Source organism: Mesoplodon bidens (genome assembly GCF_964165515.1).
Source record: "Mesoplodon bidens genome assembly, chromosome: 2".
NCBI classification, from domain to species: Eukaryota; Metazoa; Chordata; class Mammalia; order Artiodactyla; family Ziphiidae; genus Mesoplodon; species Mesoplodon bidens.
Genome location: NC_138177.1, coordinates 162,452,821 through 162,470,820, shown reverse-complemented (window position 1 = coordinate 162,470,820; position 18,000 = coordinate 162,452,821). Strand labels below are relative to the sequence as shown.

The window sequence follows — 18,000 nt, the reverse complement described above, 5'->3', positions numbered from 1 at the left end:
AAGAACTAGTATTTCCCCTTTGGTAGCAAACTACTTAAGAGAGAGCCAGAAGTGATCAGAGAATGGTGCTTAGAAAGTAACTACAGTATCAAAGAAAGAAAACTTCACTATCAGTATGAATACTCACTTTGCCACACTTAACTGGAAAATCCTCTAAGCAGTATTACATGATACGTAATACCATGATCTCAACTAGTCACAATGAACAAGGACCTGATACGTAAAAGACGTTCAGTAAAGCACAGTCAAGTCTGAGCATGAACTCAGATACCACACAAGGGAACTCACCCATTCACCATTCACAATTTCTCTATCAGGGACAACACTACCTTTTAACTATATACAATAACTAATATTCGCATTTAGGTGGTATAAATTTTGTTTGCATTTACCTGCTGCTGCCCTTGCTGAGCCTGTGGGGTGGTCTGTTGATTCGCAGAATTTGTTGCTGCGGCAGCGGCAGCAGCTTGCTGCTGGAAAAGGCTGGCAGGGTAGACTCCCCAAGGAGTAACTCCATAATACTGGTGAGGGACCACAGCCGGGCCTAAAAAATAGCAAGAGAAAGGTAAGAAAAGTTTAGACTATTAACAATCATCTCAGTTTCCAAAGACAACACCTGACTCAGCAGACACTACTGTAAAATATTAACTTAAGATATTGATTCATTCTAGCTACTCATGAATTCTATTTTTAAAAAACAGAAAATATCATACATGATCCCCACACCAAAGTCTTCTAAAGTCAGTAATATACTCTAGGCCTAGAGGAAGAAGCTAGTGAAGGACCAAGCATTGGAGATACTGAAAGAGAGCATAAGTGATAGAAGATGGAAGGGGTACGTGTAAGAACAGATGGAGGAATTGGCCTTGCTCAAGAAGGGAGATAAATGTAGAGTTTGTGTGCTTGAAGTGATGGAACACAGCAAAAGATAAAGTTGTACCCTTCTTTCAGTGCTAAGGATGGCACCTGAGGTGACTGATAGGGACAGGGATCTTGGTGCTTCATTAACTCCAGAAGCATGAAAATCCATCAGCTGTCTAACAAAGCCCAAACATGCCACTGAACCTCCACGGCTCAGTTTCTAAGAGGCTTGGTTTTCCTATTTCTAATGTCACAAAAAAGCATTCAGCACAACTACATCCAGACATTGGTATATGAAATTCAAATTTGTCAAAGCTGAAAACAAGCAGAAATAAAAAATGTTAACACCTTGACTTCTTACAGACCTGAGTATTCTATACAAAACTAAGCATCCTGGGCTTCCCTGGTGGCACAGTGGTTAAGAATCTGCCTGCCAATGCAGGGGACACGGGTTCGAGCCCTGGTCTGGGAAGATCCCACATGCTGTGGAGCAACTAAGCCCGTGTGCCACAACTACTGAGCCTGCGCTCTAGAGCCCACAAGCCACAACTACTGAGCCCACGTGCCACAACTACTGAAGCCTGCGCGCCTAAAGCCTGTGCTCCACAAGAGAACCCACGACAATGAGAAGCCCGCGCACAGCAACAAAGACCCAACACAGCCATAAAATAAATAAATAAATTTATTTTAAAAAAATAACAACAACTAAGCATTCTGCTTTAACCTAAATAATCTGTTCGCCCTCTTTGGAAACAAGCTACAGCTGCAGTCTCTGCCAAACAGAACATGCAACAGAGAAGTAACAGAGCTATGCAGAAAGCAACCTGGGAGGGGCAGAACTCTAAACCACAGAATTTTCTGAAGCTGGTGGCAAGAAACACCAAGGCTTATTTGCCAACTAAGACAAGGGATCAAAGCCAGCTTCTCACATCTGCTGGAACACATCTCTAATAAGAACCTGCTTAGTTAAAGCACAGAGTTTCAAATATTTGCAACCTGATTAAATAATTACTGCACTTTTCAGTGAAGTTCCATAAAGCTGTTTCAAATATATCCATTCTGACATAGTAGCCAACCCTGTAGAAAGTACTTCATTAAGTCAAAATAAATTGGTACATGTTTTTTGCTTCCCCATTAAGTTCTAAAACACAAATAAGTCAAATTATATCACTGTCCAATATTACTCTGACATTTCTAATTCGGTATTTTCTGTATCTGTGGTCTTAGCCGAGATCAAGAAGCTCTGTTCATAAAGGTGCCCACTGTCAAACACAGGGCAAAATGGTTCAAAATGAAGGTGCTGCTTAGAAAAACTATGCTACAAAATGAGGTATTTTTTAATAATAAACAAATGGGCTAAAAATTTTTAAACATGTAGGCATCTGAATAGTCTAAAAACGATACCTCCAAGTAGGAGACAGTGGTGAGCCCCCAAACTCAGCTGACTATTGTTTATAAAGTGGGGTGGTCTTGGGACAGTTAAAGAAAGAGTGAAAAAGAACACAATGAAGACTACCTGTGTCTTAGTTTTCTCACCTGCAAAATGGGTGTAATAGATGTTAGGGTGTTGTCACATCTGTCGTTAAAGGTTGGGGTGCAACCTGCAGTGACAGTCCCAAGGCTCCCCCAAGAGTCAACAAAAGCAAACCTCTACTGTGCACAGAATGCTGTTACAATAAACAACTGCACTGTCCTTTAAGTTTTCTCAACTGGCATTTCTACTACTTTCCTTGGTCATGTGGTTCATGATACAGAGTTTAGGAAAAGAGCTCAGGGTGCATCATTAATTGGGCTTGGCTCCTCAGGATGCCTGCTTCAATTCCTGTGTGATTAACACTCCACAAGAATACGCAGTTTCACAGTTTGGGTAGTTAACAGTTCTGGCTCTCTGTGAAGGCCCTTAAGTCATTTTCAGTCTGGCTCAGCTGATAAGTACAAAAGCAAGATTCTCATCACCAAACTATGACCTCAGTGAGGACAAGTGTGTCATCCCTAAGACTATTTCTTTGTTTCAAATAACATATAGTAAGTTAGTAGAGGAAAGTTTGCAGAGGAAAGAAAGTACAGAGAAGACAATTCAGGATAACAGACATTGTATACTACAGTGAAGTGCATGCATAGGCTTTGAGCTAGATCTGGCTCAAACCCGAACTCTACAACATATAAATTGTGTGACCCCTACTATCCAAAGCAATCTACAGAATTAATGCGATCCCTATCAAATTACCCATGACATTCTTCACAGAACTGGAACAAATAATACTAAAAATTATATGGAACCACAGAAGACCCAGAATTGCCAAAGCAATCCTGAGAAAAAAGAACCAAGCAGGAGGCATAACCCAGCCAAACTTCAGACAATATTACGAAGATACAACAGTAATTGAAACAGTGTGGTACTGGCACAAAAACAGACATATGGATCAATGGAACACAAGAGAGAACCTAGAAATAAACACACACACCTACAGTCAATTAATCTTCAACAAAGGAGGCAAAAATATACAGTGGAAACAAGACAGTCTCTTCAGCAAGTGGTGTTGAGAAAGCTGGACAGCCACATGTAAATCAATGAAGTTAGAACACAGTCACACCATACTCAAAAATAAACTCAAAATGGCTTAAAGACTTAAATGTAAGACTTGACACCATAAAACTCCTGGAAGAGGACATAGGCAAAACATTCTCTGACATAAATCATACCAATCTTTTCTTAGGTTAGTCTTCCAAGGCAACAGAAACAAAAATAAACAAATGAGACCTAATCAAACTTACAAGCTTTTGTGGACTTCCCTGGTAGGCCAGAGGCTAAGACTCCATGCTCCCAATGCAGGGGGCCCCAGTTCCATCCCTGGTTAGGGAACTAGATTCCACATGCCACAACTAAAGACCCCACATGCCGCAACTAAGACCCAATGCAGCCAAATAAATAAGTAAATATTAACAACAACAACAAAAAACCCTACAAGCTTTTGTACAGCAAAGGAAACCATAAACTAAACAAAAAGACAACCTACAGCCTAGAAGAAAATATTTGCAAATGATGAGACTGACAAGGGCTTAATTTTCAAAATATACAAACAGCTCATACAACTCAACAACAGCAACAAAAAACAAACAAACCAATAGAAAAATGGGCAGAAGACCTAAAGAGACATTTCTCCAAAGAAGAAATACAGATGGCCAACAGGCACATGCAAAGATGCTCAACATTACTAATTATTAGAGAAGTGCAAATCAAAACAACAATGAGGCACCATCTCATACTGATCAGAATGGCCATCATTAAAAAGTCCACAAATAACAAATGCTGGAGAGGGTGTGGAGAAAAGTGAACCCTCCTACATCGTTGGTGGGAATTTAAGTTGGTGCAGGCACTCTGGAAAACAGTATGGAGGTTTCTCAAAAAACTAAAAATAGAGTTGCCATATGATCCAGCAGTTCCACTCCTGGGCATATATCCAGACAAAACTACAATTCAAAAAGATACACGGGGGCCTCCCTGGTGGCGCAGTGGTTGAGAGTCCGCCTGCCGATGCAGGGGATACGGGTTCGTGCCCCGGTCTGGGAGGATCCCATGTGCCGCGGAGCGGCTGGGCCCGTGAGCCATGGCCGCTGGGCCTGCGCATCCGGAGCCTGTGCTCCGCAACGGGAGAGGCCACAAGAGTGAGAGGCCCGCATACCGCAAAAAGAAAAAAAAAAAAAAAAAAAAAAAAAAAAAGATACACGGGGGCTTCCCTGGTGGCGCAGTGGTTGAGAGTCCGCCTGCCGATGCAGGGGACACGGGTTCGTGCCCCTATCCCGGAAGATCCCACATGCCGCGCAGCGGCTGGGCCCGCGAGCCATGGCCGCGGAGCCTGTGTGTCCGGAGCCTGTGCTCCGCAACGGGAGAGGCCACAGCAGTGAGAGGCCCGCGTACAGCAAAAAAAAAAAAAAAAAAAAAGATACACGTACCCCTATGTTCCTAACAGCACTATTCACAATAGCCAAGACATGGAAACAACCTAAATGTCCATCGACAGATGAATGGATAAAGAAGACGTGGTACATATATACAATGGAATACTACTCAGCCATAAAAAAGAATGAAATAATGCCATATGCAGCACCATGGATGGACCTAGAGATTATCATACTAAGTGAAATAAGTCAAAAAGAGAAAGACAAATACCATATGATACCACTTATGTGTGGAATCTAAAATATGACACAAATGAGCCTATCTACGAAACAGAAACAGAAAACAGACGTGTGTGCGTGTGTGTGTGTGCGCGCGCGTTGGGGGGGGTGCCAGTGGGGAGGGATGGATTGGCAGTTTGGAATTAGCAGATGCAAACCATTATATATAGAATGAATAAACAATGAGGTCCTACTGTATAGCACAGGGAACTATAGTCAATATCCTGTGATAAACCATACTAGGAAAGAATTTTAGGGACTTCCCTGGCGGTCCAGTGGTTAAGACTTCATCTTCTAATGCAAGGGGTGTAGGTTTGATCCCTGGTCAGGGAGCTAAGATCCCACATGCCTCAAGGCCAAAAAACCAAAACATAAGACAGAAGCAATACTGTAACAAATTCAGTAAAGACTTTAAAAATGGTCCACATCGGGCTTCCCTGGTGGCGCAGTGGTTGAGAATCTGCCTGCCAATTCAGGGGACACGGGTTCGAGCCCTGGTCTGGGAAGATCCCACATGCCGCGGAGCAACTAGGCCCGTGAGCCACAACTACTGAGCCTGCGCGTCTGGAGCCTGTGCTCCACCAACAAGAGAGGCCGCGACAGTGAGAGGGCCATGCACCGCGATGAAGAGTGGCCCCCGCTCGCCGCAACTAGAGAAAGCCCTCGCACAGTAACAAAGACCCAACACAGCCATAAATTAATAAATTAATTATTTTTTTAAAAAAAGGTCCACATCAAAAACACAAAACAAAAACTTTAATAAATAAAATATTTTTTAAAAGACTGTATATATGTATAACTGAATCACTTTGCTGTATAGCAGAAATTAATACAACATTATAAATCAACTGTACTTCAATTTAAAAGTATACAAAAATTTTAAAACAAAAATTAAAAAATTTTGCACAAATAAAACAAGGTAAATATGGGATATTATAGATATATTAGTTAACTCGATGGAGGGAATGCTTTCACAATGTATACATATATTAATGCTGTGTACTCTAAATACATTACAATTTTGTCTGTCAATTATATCTCAATAAAGCTGGAGGGAAAAGTAGAGGCTAAATATATAAATTGTGTGACCTCAAGCAAGACAGCTCTCTGAGCCCCAAATTCCTAATATGAAAAGCCATCATCCAACAATTCATATGAATGAAAAGCACTCACTGGCAAATAGTTAATAAGGGTTCAATAAATATTAATGGTAATTAGCAAAGATTCTACTTCCCCTAAAGGCAACAGGGGCAGAGAAATTATACTACATATGTTCCCATCACAACCCATGCCAAAATGTGAACAATTCTAAAGAAAACAATATGAAATTCTATGCTGCATTTGAGCTCATAATTACAAATCATATGCTACAAAATATATGAAATCTTACAAATAATATTTAGTCACAATTAACATGACTTGGGGGGATGTCTCCAAAGAACATTTTCTTTGGAAAACATTAAGTCTGTCCTAACGTTGAATTCAATCTACCATATATTTATGACCGCACCATGTTGACAGCTACTGTGCCACACAGAGTCAAGTAACAAAAGTGTCTGCCTTTGAAAGAGTTCAATTTCAAGGGAGAAGAAAACCCAGTCATGTACACGTCTCCACAAGCAAATAAATACAAAGTGATGATTAGAGAAAGAATAGGGAAAAGTCAGCAAAGGAAGGCTTTCTAGAGGTGACAATAGCAGCTAAGAAGCTTCCCAGGCAAAGAATGGGGAAAGAGTTTACTCTAGAGGACTAAGAAGACCATAATGTCCAAAGACGCAGAGGCCTAAACCAGTGTGGTATGTGTAGCAAACTAAAATCAATTTAGTACTGCTAGAATGTACGGTATGAGGCAGTGGGAGCCAATCTGAAGGGGGAGAAGGTGGTGCACATGTAGAGACATCCATATAGTCATGGAGAGATCCCTATACAGAGTGCGTCCAAATCCTCACTAATCCTCATAATGTCATGGCAGCTCCTTAGAAACACTGATTCCAAGGAACGACCCACCACCCACCATCACCACCACCACCCAAGTAGTTTGGAATGACCAGCCGTACTGACATTAACTGCAGTATGCTATATTAGAGTGGGTAAGACAGAAATCAATGAAGGGTTTAAGTAGAAGGATAAAAGGGTAAGATTTGTGGTTGAGACAGTTTTCTTGAACAATCTAGGTGGATGAAGAAGGGGAAGGAAGGAAGAAAATTGAAAATACGTAAGAGAGGGGCTTCCCTCGTGGTGCAGTGGTTAAGAATCCGCCTGCCAATGCAGGGGACACGGGTTTGAGCCCTGGTCCGGGAAGATCCCACATGCCGCGAAGCAACTAAGCCCCTGCACCACAACTACTGAGCGTGCGCTCTAGAGCCCGTGCTCCGCAACAAGAGAAGCCACCTCAATGAGAAGCCAGTGCACCACAACGAAGAGTAGCCCCCGCTCGCCACAACTAGAGAAAGCCCGTGCACAGCAACAAAGACCCAATGCGGCCAAAAATAAATAAATAAATTAATTAATTAAAAAGAAAGCACATAAGAGAGAACAGCTGTAAAAGTCTACGTAAAGTTTAAACGGACCTGGACTAGGCTAGACTAGAGGTAGTACGAAGACCTGAGCAAGAGGAGAAATTCCCGAAATATATATGAGCAACTGGTGCCTTAGTGGATCAAAAATATCTATACAGTAACACAACACTGTAAATGAACTATATGTCAAATAAAAATTAATCAATTTACAAAGGAAGTGGCCTAAACGCATTTGCACCACGTTTAAACAAAAAAACGAAAAACAAAAACTATACAGGAGGTAGCTGATTAACCTGCCTTTAAATGTGTTCACGTCTGACGTTACAGCTAGGCAGAGATGTCTAACTGGCCGACAGATGGTCCTGGAAATCAGGAGAGAAATCTCCACTGGAGACGTGAATTTGTGAAAGAGTATAAAGAATGCGTGCCCATCAAAATGACTTTTTAGCAGGTGAGAAAATCCCTTGTGTGGCAGAATGTCTCACCTAGTGTCGCTGCTGCAGCCAATCCAGCTGTGTAGGGGTCCGTCCCTGGGGGCGCAGCACTGATGATGTATGGGTTGGGGACAAACGCAGCGGGAGCTAAACCTGCTGAAAACATACCTGTCAGTAAAAACAAACTTGACTAAAACTGCAGCCCTACCAAACACCTACACAGTTTGGCTAATCATTCCAGGCTGTAGGTGAGGAAAAAAAGAAAAAAGAGAAGACAGGATAGGTTGAGACTAAAAAGGAATTTTAAGAAGATAAAATAATCCCTGTACTAAAGATTATAGTGACATCTATCTATCGTCTATTTTTTTTAGCCTTTGCTAAAGACGTACGATTAAAACTGCTATGCAGTTTTTAATTCAGCACAATTTCTAAAAGACTATCAAAATTACATTATAACAGGCTAAAATAAAGCAATTTAAAAGACTTTGTAATGGGATAGAAGGATTTATTTCCATTTAAACAATTTTCCAGTTTTCCTCAAAGAAGATGCATGCATATTTATAAAGACTACTATCTACAAGTATAAATTAAGTAAGACCCAGGCAAAGGTCTTTATGCCTAGACTTAATACTGTTGACCCTTTGACAAAGCAGGGGTTAGGGGTGCCAACCCCTACGCAGCCAAAAATTCATGTATAACTTTAAAGTCAGCCCTCCATAGCCACATTTCTGCATCAACGATTCAACCAACCGAGGATCAAGTAGTACTGTAGAACATTTACTGAAAAAAAATCTGAATATAAGTGGACCTGCACAGTCCAAACCCATGTTGTTCAAGGGTCACCTGTATACCTAGGTTGGAAGCAAGTCTTTTCTTCCACAGCATTCCACAATCCATGATTGGTGATCTTCTATCTATTCAATCGTGTCATTTTAACACATTAAAAAAAAAAATTTCTACTTGTATAGCACTTTGTTTCAAAGAGACCTGAAAAAAGTGGGGGAGGGGTGCGGGGAGTCTAGGCAATAAGACAAAAATATGCACATCAAAACGTTAATAAGTGCAATAGGAAAAGGGCAAAGCTACTGTACTTTAAAAACCAGTGATTATATGATAATACTTTTTAAAATTTTCAATACATGCTACTTGGAAAATGGGCTTATAGGTACTACTTGCTACTTAATAAGATGTGACATTGATATATCCATAGTCTACACAAGCCCAACAAGCACAAAATTAGTGTTATTTGAGTTCATCCAAACCTACCAACAGAGTTGATGCTAGTCACTACTACAGTAAATACTTTAAGTACTGAAACAGCTGAGGCAGAGCAATAACTGGATACCAAGAAATCTTATCAGCTGAGTCTAGAAAAACAAGAATGTTGCTAAAGACAACTGGACAAGAGTAAGAGGCCATTTATTGTACCTTGAGGGATTTGTCTGGACTCTGACAATCAGTCTGCTGGGTTCCACAGCAGCCGCTATCCTAAAATGGGGCCACCCCTATAAGGGAGCTTTCAGCTCAAGGACTTACCAATGTGGGGTTGATGCGCAGCTGCCAGCGCGTACTGCTGCTGCTGAGCGGCTGTCAACTGTTGGACAGCAAGTGCGTTAGGTCTTTGGAACAGCTGAGGGAAGAAAAGGACATGATGAGGTTAGAGAACCTGTCTCGTGAAATAATTTTAAAACCTCTCTGAATAAAAATTTCCATAAACCCTTGTTTAGACAAGATGCTTTAAACAAAAATGTTCTCATGTTCTACTCCATTCCCTTGGTACCTATGATGCTTCATAGTTCCGTTTTCCCTCTCTTGCTTTACCTCAGTTTGGTGTGCCCAGTTCCCATGTGCTAACTACTCACAGGTTATATGTCCCCTGAACCACAAACATACATACAAATGCCCTAAGAGCTATTCCAGGTCTGAGGTTGCTGCCTGATCCAGAGCAACTTAAAAACTAAATGAATATACCACACACGACTTACCACGTTGCACCGAGTGCTGTTACCTCCCTTCAGTTCTTTTACGAACCCCACAAACACTTTGAATTAATTCTCACCTATTCACATTTTGGAGTATTCATTTCATCCTCTGGCTGCCTCTTCTTGGGGAAATAATATTGGATACCTTCCTCAACTAGTGGCTTATCATAATGGGTAAACTGGACAACTGTGCAATTCTGGGGGGCTCCCGAGTTTCCTAGAATACCAATTCTTTTATACATAAGAAAAAAAAAACAACAGAAGTATAGCTGCTACTAACGAAACTTGGATTATGAGCTCAGACCTAGCACACTGTTAAGTTCCCAAGGAAAGGAGTTCAAAGGTCTTGACAAGAATATCCCAAGATTCTCTCTTATTACAAAGTCAATCACTCATTCTTTCATTCATTCTACAAATATTTATGAAACAACACCTGCTAGGCACTGTGCAAGGAACTAGGAACAAAGCACTGAATAAAATGTTCATACATTTTAATATGAATAGTTTTGGTACAAAGAAAGGGGATTCCTGATTTCAGACTGCCCTGATGTGCCTCCTTCCAAGGGGTTATACTAAAGACTTCTTTATTTTCTGAAATCAGACTAGGAGAATTTACTGATGGGACCTCCCTACACAGGACCTTCAACCTACCTGCTCTTTCTACAGGACTTTTCAATGTTTCAGCTAACATCACTGGATGATACAGAACAGACACCATGGATCTTGAATTACAGATGTCTTCATAAAAAGACCTGATTGTTTCAGACATTAGGAGACAATGTCATTCTGACAACTCAGCTTAATTATCATCACAACTGAACTTTTGATTTTTTATTTATTTATTAGGCTGTGCCAGGTCTTAGTTGCAGCATGTGGGATCTAGTTCCCTGACCAGGGATTGAACCCGGGCCCCCTGCGTTGGGAGTGCAGTCTTACCTACTGGACCACCAGGGAAGTCCCCAACTGAACTTTTAATGTTATCTTAGGTGGTGGACTTTATTCTATGATCTGGTTACTTCTGTGCCTCAAATATGTGAGTAGACTGATTTAAAAAAATTGTTTTTAAAAGGTGAATATTCTGAACATACTGGCCAATTGTACTTGTTACCTCTCTTTCTATATATTCATCTTTCTAAAAACCAGAGTAGGGGCTTCCCTGGTGGCGCAGTGGTTGAGAGTCCGCCTGCCGATGCAGGGGACACAGGTTCGTGCCCCGGTCCGGGAAGATCCCACGTGTCGCGGAGCGGCTGGGGCCGTGAGCCATGGGCGCTGAGCCTGCGTGTCCGGAGCCTGTGCTCCGCAACGGGAGAGGCCACAACAGTGAGAGGCCCGCGTACCGCAAAAAAAAAAAAAAAGAAAGAAATATAGGAATCTATTGACAAACATATCAAAACAACTGTTCACTCCAGGAAGGGAGCCGACCAGGACTATTTGGTAACTACACCCTGTGATCACTGCCAGGCTGGTTTCTGTTTCACCTCAAGGACAGTGCCTCTGTAGTGCTCTATACCAACAGCTCCTCTCCCACCCCCAACCCCCGTAAGACAGGCAGCCAGGAGGCAGGAAACAAGTAAAATCGTGGAAAGCTGTTTAAAAATTTTTTCCAAGGTTGTGAAAATACCTCACAGTTCCACTAAACATCTACTGTCCCTTCAATGGATCTCTGGAATTTTCCTAGCCTAAAACCTTTTGAAATATTTAACATCTCAGACACCACTCATGCTAGCCTCTTCCCTCTACCCTTCTTGGGCCTGCTGCAAATAAAATAACTCATTTCATTCAACAAACATTTTTTTGAGCACTTATTATTAGCTAGGCGCTGCAACATGAAGTTAGGGAAATAAGGATACCAGTGTGTTCAGAATATAACTCTTGAGGTTATCTTGATTTATTAACCGAAAACAGTACTCCAATACCATTCCATTATGACTTATCCTCACTTCACATGCTTTTAACATTTCATGTAACATTACACGTATGTACTGTATCTGTAAATATACATATAAATACACAGCGTGTGAATAAAATAACCATTCCGCATTACATCAGTCTGTGGTCCTCACTACCATGTTACCACTGAGAGTAGGGACTATTACTTTTAACTAAAAACATATAGGCCCTATAAAAGCACCCATATATCCTGTGTTTGAGAGTTGGTTAATATCTCAGTGATTATGGCAAAAAGAGAAGGAATTATTTTGAGTGCCTTTTGCAATAAACAATTAACATAAGTAAATTATGCATTGACAACAGGCAGATTTGATTATAGTACAGGTTACAGCAATTCTAGCACTTTTTCTTTATGTAAATGGTCCAATATTAACTGGAAATACAGGTTATTCAAAACAAAATTGGGTAACTGGCAAGTGATGGATTCCAAAGTATCCTGAAAAACTCATACAAATGCCATCTGCTGGGCAAAGTGCTGAACTCTGTCAACATTTTCATGATTTTCACAGAGTAAGCCAATAGTTAACTGAGAAACACAATAATGTGAAACTTGGGGAAAATGGTTATTTTAAGGTCAGTATAATGATAAATGTGCCACAATTTATTGCCATTTACTTAGGCAGAATTCATAAGCTATTCAAGAAACTGAATGCAGGGGAAAATATGTCAACTATTTCAAGCTTATCAAGGTTCCAAGTAAGAAATCCTGAAGGCATAATTTGGGAACCACACAAGCAAGCTTGTTCAACTCCCTTCTCTGACACTATATGAACTAACAAAAGATACCCTGCATGGTTTATATTCCAGAAGTGATTCCAGGCAGTCAAAAACAGCCAACATAGTGACTGCCACACAGCTGGCACCTGATAAGAGACAGCTATTACTACTATTGTTATCAATAACAATTGCTGGCATAAAAACACTGTTGTTGAGTTTTCAGAATCTGGAAGAGTAATATCTAAATATGGAGCTAGCCAATGTCAAAGACTATCCTTTCTCCCCCCAAAATAAAATGTACTGCCAGGCCTGGCTTCTTACCGGTTTAAGGCAGTATACATAGTAGAGAGAGGACAACAGCACAGAGTCTGGGGCCAGAAAGCCTGCATTCATGTCTCAGCTCTACCACTGACTGTGTGTGTGAGACACTGGGCAGGAAAACCTCTGTGCTCTACTCTCCTCCTCTCTCTAACAGGGACAATAAAGACTTGCCTAACTCATAAGGTTGTTCTAAGTATTAAAATCAATACACATAAAGCACTTGAAAGTCCTTTATATGTGATATTCTTTCTGATGAATGAGGAGAGCACCCCCACACACGGACAAAGCCCTTCTGTGGGCCACCTCTTACAGCTCATCACCCAGTAAGGCAGCCCAGGATGGGGACAAGGAAAGCAGAAGGCAAGACTCTTCTGAGTCAGTGTTAAAAGTCAAAGCCCCGCTGAGTTCATGAGCACCAACTGCCGTCAGGTCACAAAAAGGGAAGAAAGAAAAACCTTTTTAGTTTTCATGGTTGATGAGTATTTTTTAAAACATACTCCATGCAGAAAAAACTAAGAATGCAGTTGAATACTTCATGCATCAAAAGGCTTTACGTTTCTAGTACTAGGTCCAAAGGAAACAGCTAGGAGCTAGAAACCAAAACAAAGATGTTCGCATAGCTGGTAGTATATGATGTTCAGTAAGTCTGTAAGCTTCATGATGTCTTAATTTTCTTATCTATAAAAATAAATAAATAAATTATGCCCAAGTAAATTGTTAAAAAAAATAATAAATCTATAAAAATATAATAGCTGCCCTACCTCACGGGGTTATTGTCAGAATTCACAGAGAAAAGCCCTTCAAACACTACGAGTATTACATCAACAGCGGGACTATAAATTTTTAAGAAAAAATTATATCCTGGAGCTAGTCCTCAGTACATGAAATCTGTGAAAGTTTGCTACTGTCTGAAGCTTCTAGATCAAAGTTCATTTTTGACCAGGTTATTTGAACAGCTGCAATAATCAACTAATAATTATAATGATTTTTTGGTTTAACAGGTACATACAAACTATGCTGCCAATTTTTTAAAAAACAAAAAATTCATATTTCTTTAGCAGATGAAGAATCGGATTCCAAAATAAATGATTTCTAAATAAGGTGAGGAAAAATATATCCTTCCATCAAATAAGTTAATATCTTTTGAGAAAAATCATATTCTAAAATTTCAGCAAAGTCAAGTAACAATAAAGGTAAGTTTCAACTGACCTAATTGCTAGCTAAAGTCAGCATTTTAACAGTGACTATACGCATGACACTGACAGAATAATCTTCCTCTTATTTATAAACTGAAAAGAAAGCCAAGAATTTTAAACATCTACATTAAAACTATGTACACACTTGGTCTCATAAGAATGACATTTAAATCACTACCACACTTTAAAAAGCAATGCATGCCAATTTCCTCTCCCATCTGACTAGGGCTTTCAGAGTACTGTCTCTTTGTTAAAAATTCATGCTTAACAGGTTAGAGCTTTAGTACTTCAGTACACAATTTTGTAAACCATGCCACATCATTGGGTTATTTTTATATTAACTGAACCCTAAATAAAGAAAATCAACAATTAACCAGATTAATCCACCTGATTACCAATCTTGGCTTTGGTTTCTGTTACATATGACTGTAGTAATATTTTTCTAAAGTATACTTAGGTAAATATAGATAATTGCATAGCTATTTATTAAAATAAAGAATATTGCTCAAGCATCAAAACACAAAATGGTATGAACACAGTATTTGTGAGCTGTTCACTTTGTTTTCCAGGATTAAAGAGAAGACAATGAGGGGAAAATGAGGAAAGAGGTATCAATGAGCATTTCAAACTACCCTAAATTAAGGGTTCCTAACCCCAGATCTTTGTACCTGGGGCAGATAAAGTTATCTTTATTGTCATGAAATTTAGCATGTCCTTCAATTATTATTGTAGGCAACAAACCACATTAAATTTAGCCACAAATCTGTGATTTACTCACCAACAGAAATCATATATACTTTCATGTTACTTTATGATTGTTAGACATCTCAAAATCTTGCTTATGCTCATTATGATGGCTAGTACAACTACCTCTATCTCATGCATCATATGATAAAGAAGCAAATCTGTTCAATCTGCTGCCAAATTTGCTGTCAAACAAATTTGTTGTCAAATATTGTTATAGCTATTTTTATATAACTGGCTTTCTCTGTAATCCTACTTATACTATACATTTTAAGACAGTATTCTGAGAATTCAGTCTGAGATCTTACCTAGCTGCTAAGGGGTTCATGGCACCAAAAAAGGAATCCCTGCTCTAAATACATCTCAGGTTAAGTTTATGGTTAACAGTGGCTAGACAAGTAATTTAACTATCCAAAACCAAATTATCCCTAAGTACAGTTAGTTTGTAATAAATTAAATGAGAATTACCTTTTCTGTATTTTCAGGCTGCTTTATATTATGTGTCTAAATATAAGCTGATATTAAGTCTTATGAAACCAACTTATTACACCAAATGAAATGAAATGAAACAGGACACAAGAAGGAATTACTTATTTTGTCAATTTTCAAACATAAAAGCACAAAGCTACCCTACCAATTATAGCAAATAACTCAAAACTTAAAAAAAAAATCCTCTGATGCCCGTTTAAGAAAGCCATGATAAAAATGTACAGAAAAATATGTGCCACAATAGATCTTTGGTTCAATCCTCACAATCATTAATATTGTCTGTACTCAGTCATGGCTCTCAAGGCCTCTGTGACCTGGACTCAATAACCAAATGCCTCTATCTCCTTTTTACCTTCTACGTGTATCTTCTACTCTTATCAACCAATGACCACACTGTCATTTCCATCTCCATACCTCTGTTCTCTTAACTGCAGCAATATATATTCCACGTGTCATTCAAGTTAGGTCTATGCAAACTTGGTCCTCATTGAGCCCTTCCCTGGTCTGACAGGATCCTCGACCAAGCAATTTAGCACTTAGTTCCTCAACCATTCCATAATTGTTTCATGTACGATAGTCACTCTATGAACACTAGCTCTGTTCTCTATGGAAAAAAACTAAAGTTCCTGGAAGGACACAACAGTCAACAGTTAACTGACTAATATGGGCAAAAGAATGCTACTAAGCTAACACTCAGCACAGAAAAACTAAACCATGATAATTAAGTCATTACTTCTTAAAAATGTCTTGTTAATGACCATAAGGCAGCACAGCAAAGTCGGTAAGACTCACACACTATCTATGCAACCCCACAAGTCACTTTTCTTCAACCTCAACTACCAGCTAGGGTGACTGTTTCTACATTATCTATTGAACACGTATATGTTCTTTTTTTTTTTTTTTTTGTGGTACGTGGGCCTCTCACTGTTGTGGCCTCTCCCATTGCGGAGCACAGGCTCTGGACGCGCAGGCTCAGTGGCCATGGCTCACGGGCCCAGCCGCTCCGCGGCATGTGGGATCTTCCCAGACCGGGGCACAAACCCGTGTCCCCTGCATAGGCAGGCGGACTCTCAACCACTGCATCACCAGGGAAGCCCTCATTTCTAATTTTAAGCCTTTAGTTTACTATTTCCTTCACTGGAATTTTCATTCTTCTCCTGGTATAAACAAGTCTTGCAAGGCACAGCTGAAGATCCACCTCTTCCATAAGTCCTTCCTTCCCCAGGTTAAGAGTATGCTCTCCCGGGCTTCCCTGGTGGCACAGTGGTTGAGAGTCCGCCTGCCGATGCAGGGGACATGGGTTCGTGCCCTGGTCCGGGAAGATCCCACATGCCGCGGAGCGGCTGGGCCCGTGAGCCATGGCCGCTGAGCCTGTGCTCCGCAACGGGAGAGGCCACAACAGTGAGAGGCCCACATACCGCAAAAAAAAAAAAAAAAAAAAAGAGTATGCTCTCCCTAGCACATGGGCATAAATGGTCTCATCACTTGTCATGCAGTATTTCCTTGCGGTATTTAAATGACCAAATGAGCCATAATAACTAAACTGAGAGCCATGGGGTTGGGGGAGCCCATTCCATTCATGAAAGATATGCCTGGCTACAGGTGACAACAAAAAATGCGAACAGAAGGTTATAACCTGCAGTCCACAGATCTGTGATCTCCCTGAAGTTATCCACAAAATTGAGTGTCAAAAGAATTATGTTTTTCTGATGAGAGGACTATGGCTTTTGATCAGATAGCAAGAGGGCTCTGACAGTAAAAAGGCTAAATACTGATTCAGGAGGTAAATTTACTGGATATTATATAGGTACAGTTATTTGTCTATGAGGCACATCAACGACTCACATATTAGAACAGATGCAAGGCCTCAAAGAGTGGCCTCCAGACCTCTTAGAAGGCTAGTTTCCAATTTTAGCTTTGGGAAGTGTATTAAATACAGGGGATGTTCTGAGATAATATAATAGGGGTATGGAAAAGGTTCCCTGGAACTTTGGTCCACTAAAGCAAAGCAGAGGACACAGAGGAATCAAGACCCCGCCTTACTCTCTGAGGAGGTTACAGTCTAGCAGAGGACATGTAATCATAACACAAAGCAGAACACGATGACTCCTTTTCTTAAGGGAAGCACAAAGCACTACAGGGTTCAAAGGAGACAGACATGACAACTTTCTGATTTGGAAATCAAGAAAGGTAACAGCACTGGACCTTGAAGAATGAGAACCATTTTAATTAGTAGAAATGGAAAGGGGAATAAAACGTAACGAAAAGCAAAAGGGTAAAAAAGATTAGAAGGATAAAGTGTAGGAACAAACACCAATTTGCAGTAGAGCAAGGATCCTTCCTTCTTAATTACTACTGGCTTTTATGCTGGAAACTTTGGGAAGTTAAGGGTCTTGAAGAGTCTTGGGCCAACGGTTCCCAGGCATGCTATTAGGCCGCCAAGTACAAGAATGTATACAGCCATCTACTCAGAATAGCAAGAATTATGAGCCCGTGGGACAAAGTAACAATGATCACATCCTATGATGATGGTGTACCTGTGTAACAATGTCCCTATACTGCAGCAACCAAGACATGCATGGGAAGTCAGAACCCAACAACAGTTTAA

At 40.3% G+C, this 18,000-nt stretch overlaps 1 protein-coding gene across 16 annotated transcripts in view; it reads right to left on the bottom strand.

Annotated features, from left to right (window-relative positions):
* The window catches only part of PUM1 (pumilio RNA binding family member 1), a 130,165-nt gene that overhangs the window by 42,201 nt on the left and 69,964 nt on the right, over positions 1–18,000 (bottom strand). For 8 of the 16 annotated variants that reach the window (XM_081224439.1, XM_081224440.1, XM_081224438.1 and 5 more), the window contains 3 exons: positions 9,530–9,623; positions 8,045–8,161; positions 393–544 (listed from right to left, as the gene is read on the bottom strand). In XM_081224439.1, coding sequence (XP_081080565.1) covers positions 393–544; positions 8,045–8,161; positions 9,530–9,623 — 363 coding nt within the window. The remainder of the gene's footprint in view (positions 1–392; positions 545–8,044; positions 8,162–9,529; positions 9,624–18,000) is intronic. The other 8 variants (XM_081224428.1, XM_081224436.1, XM_081224437.1 and 5 more) reach the window with 2 other exon arrangements.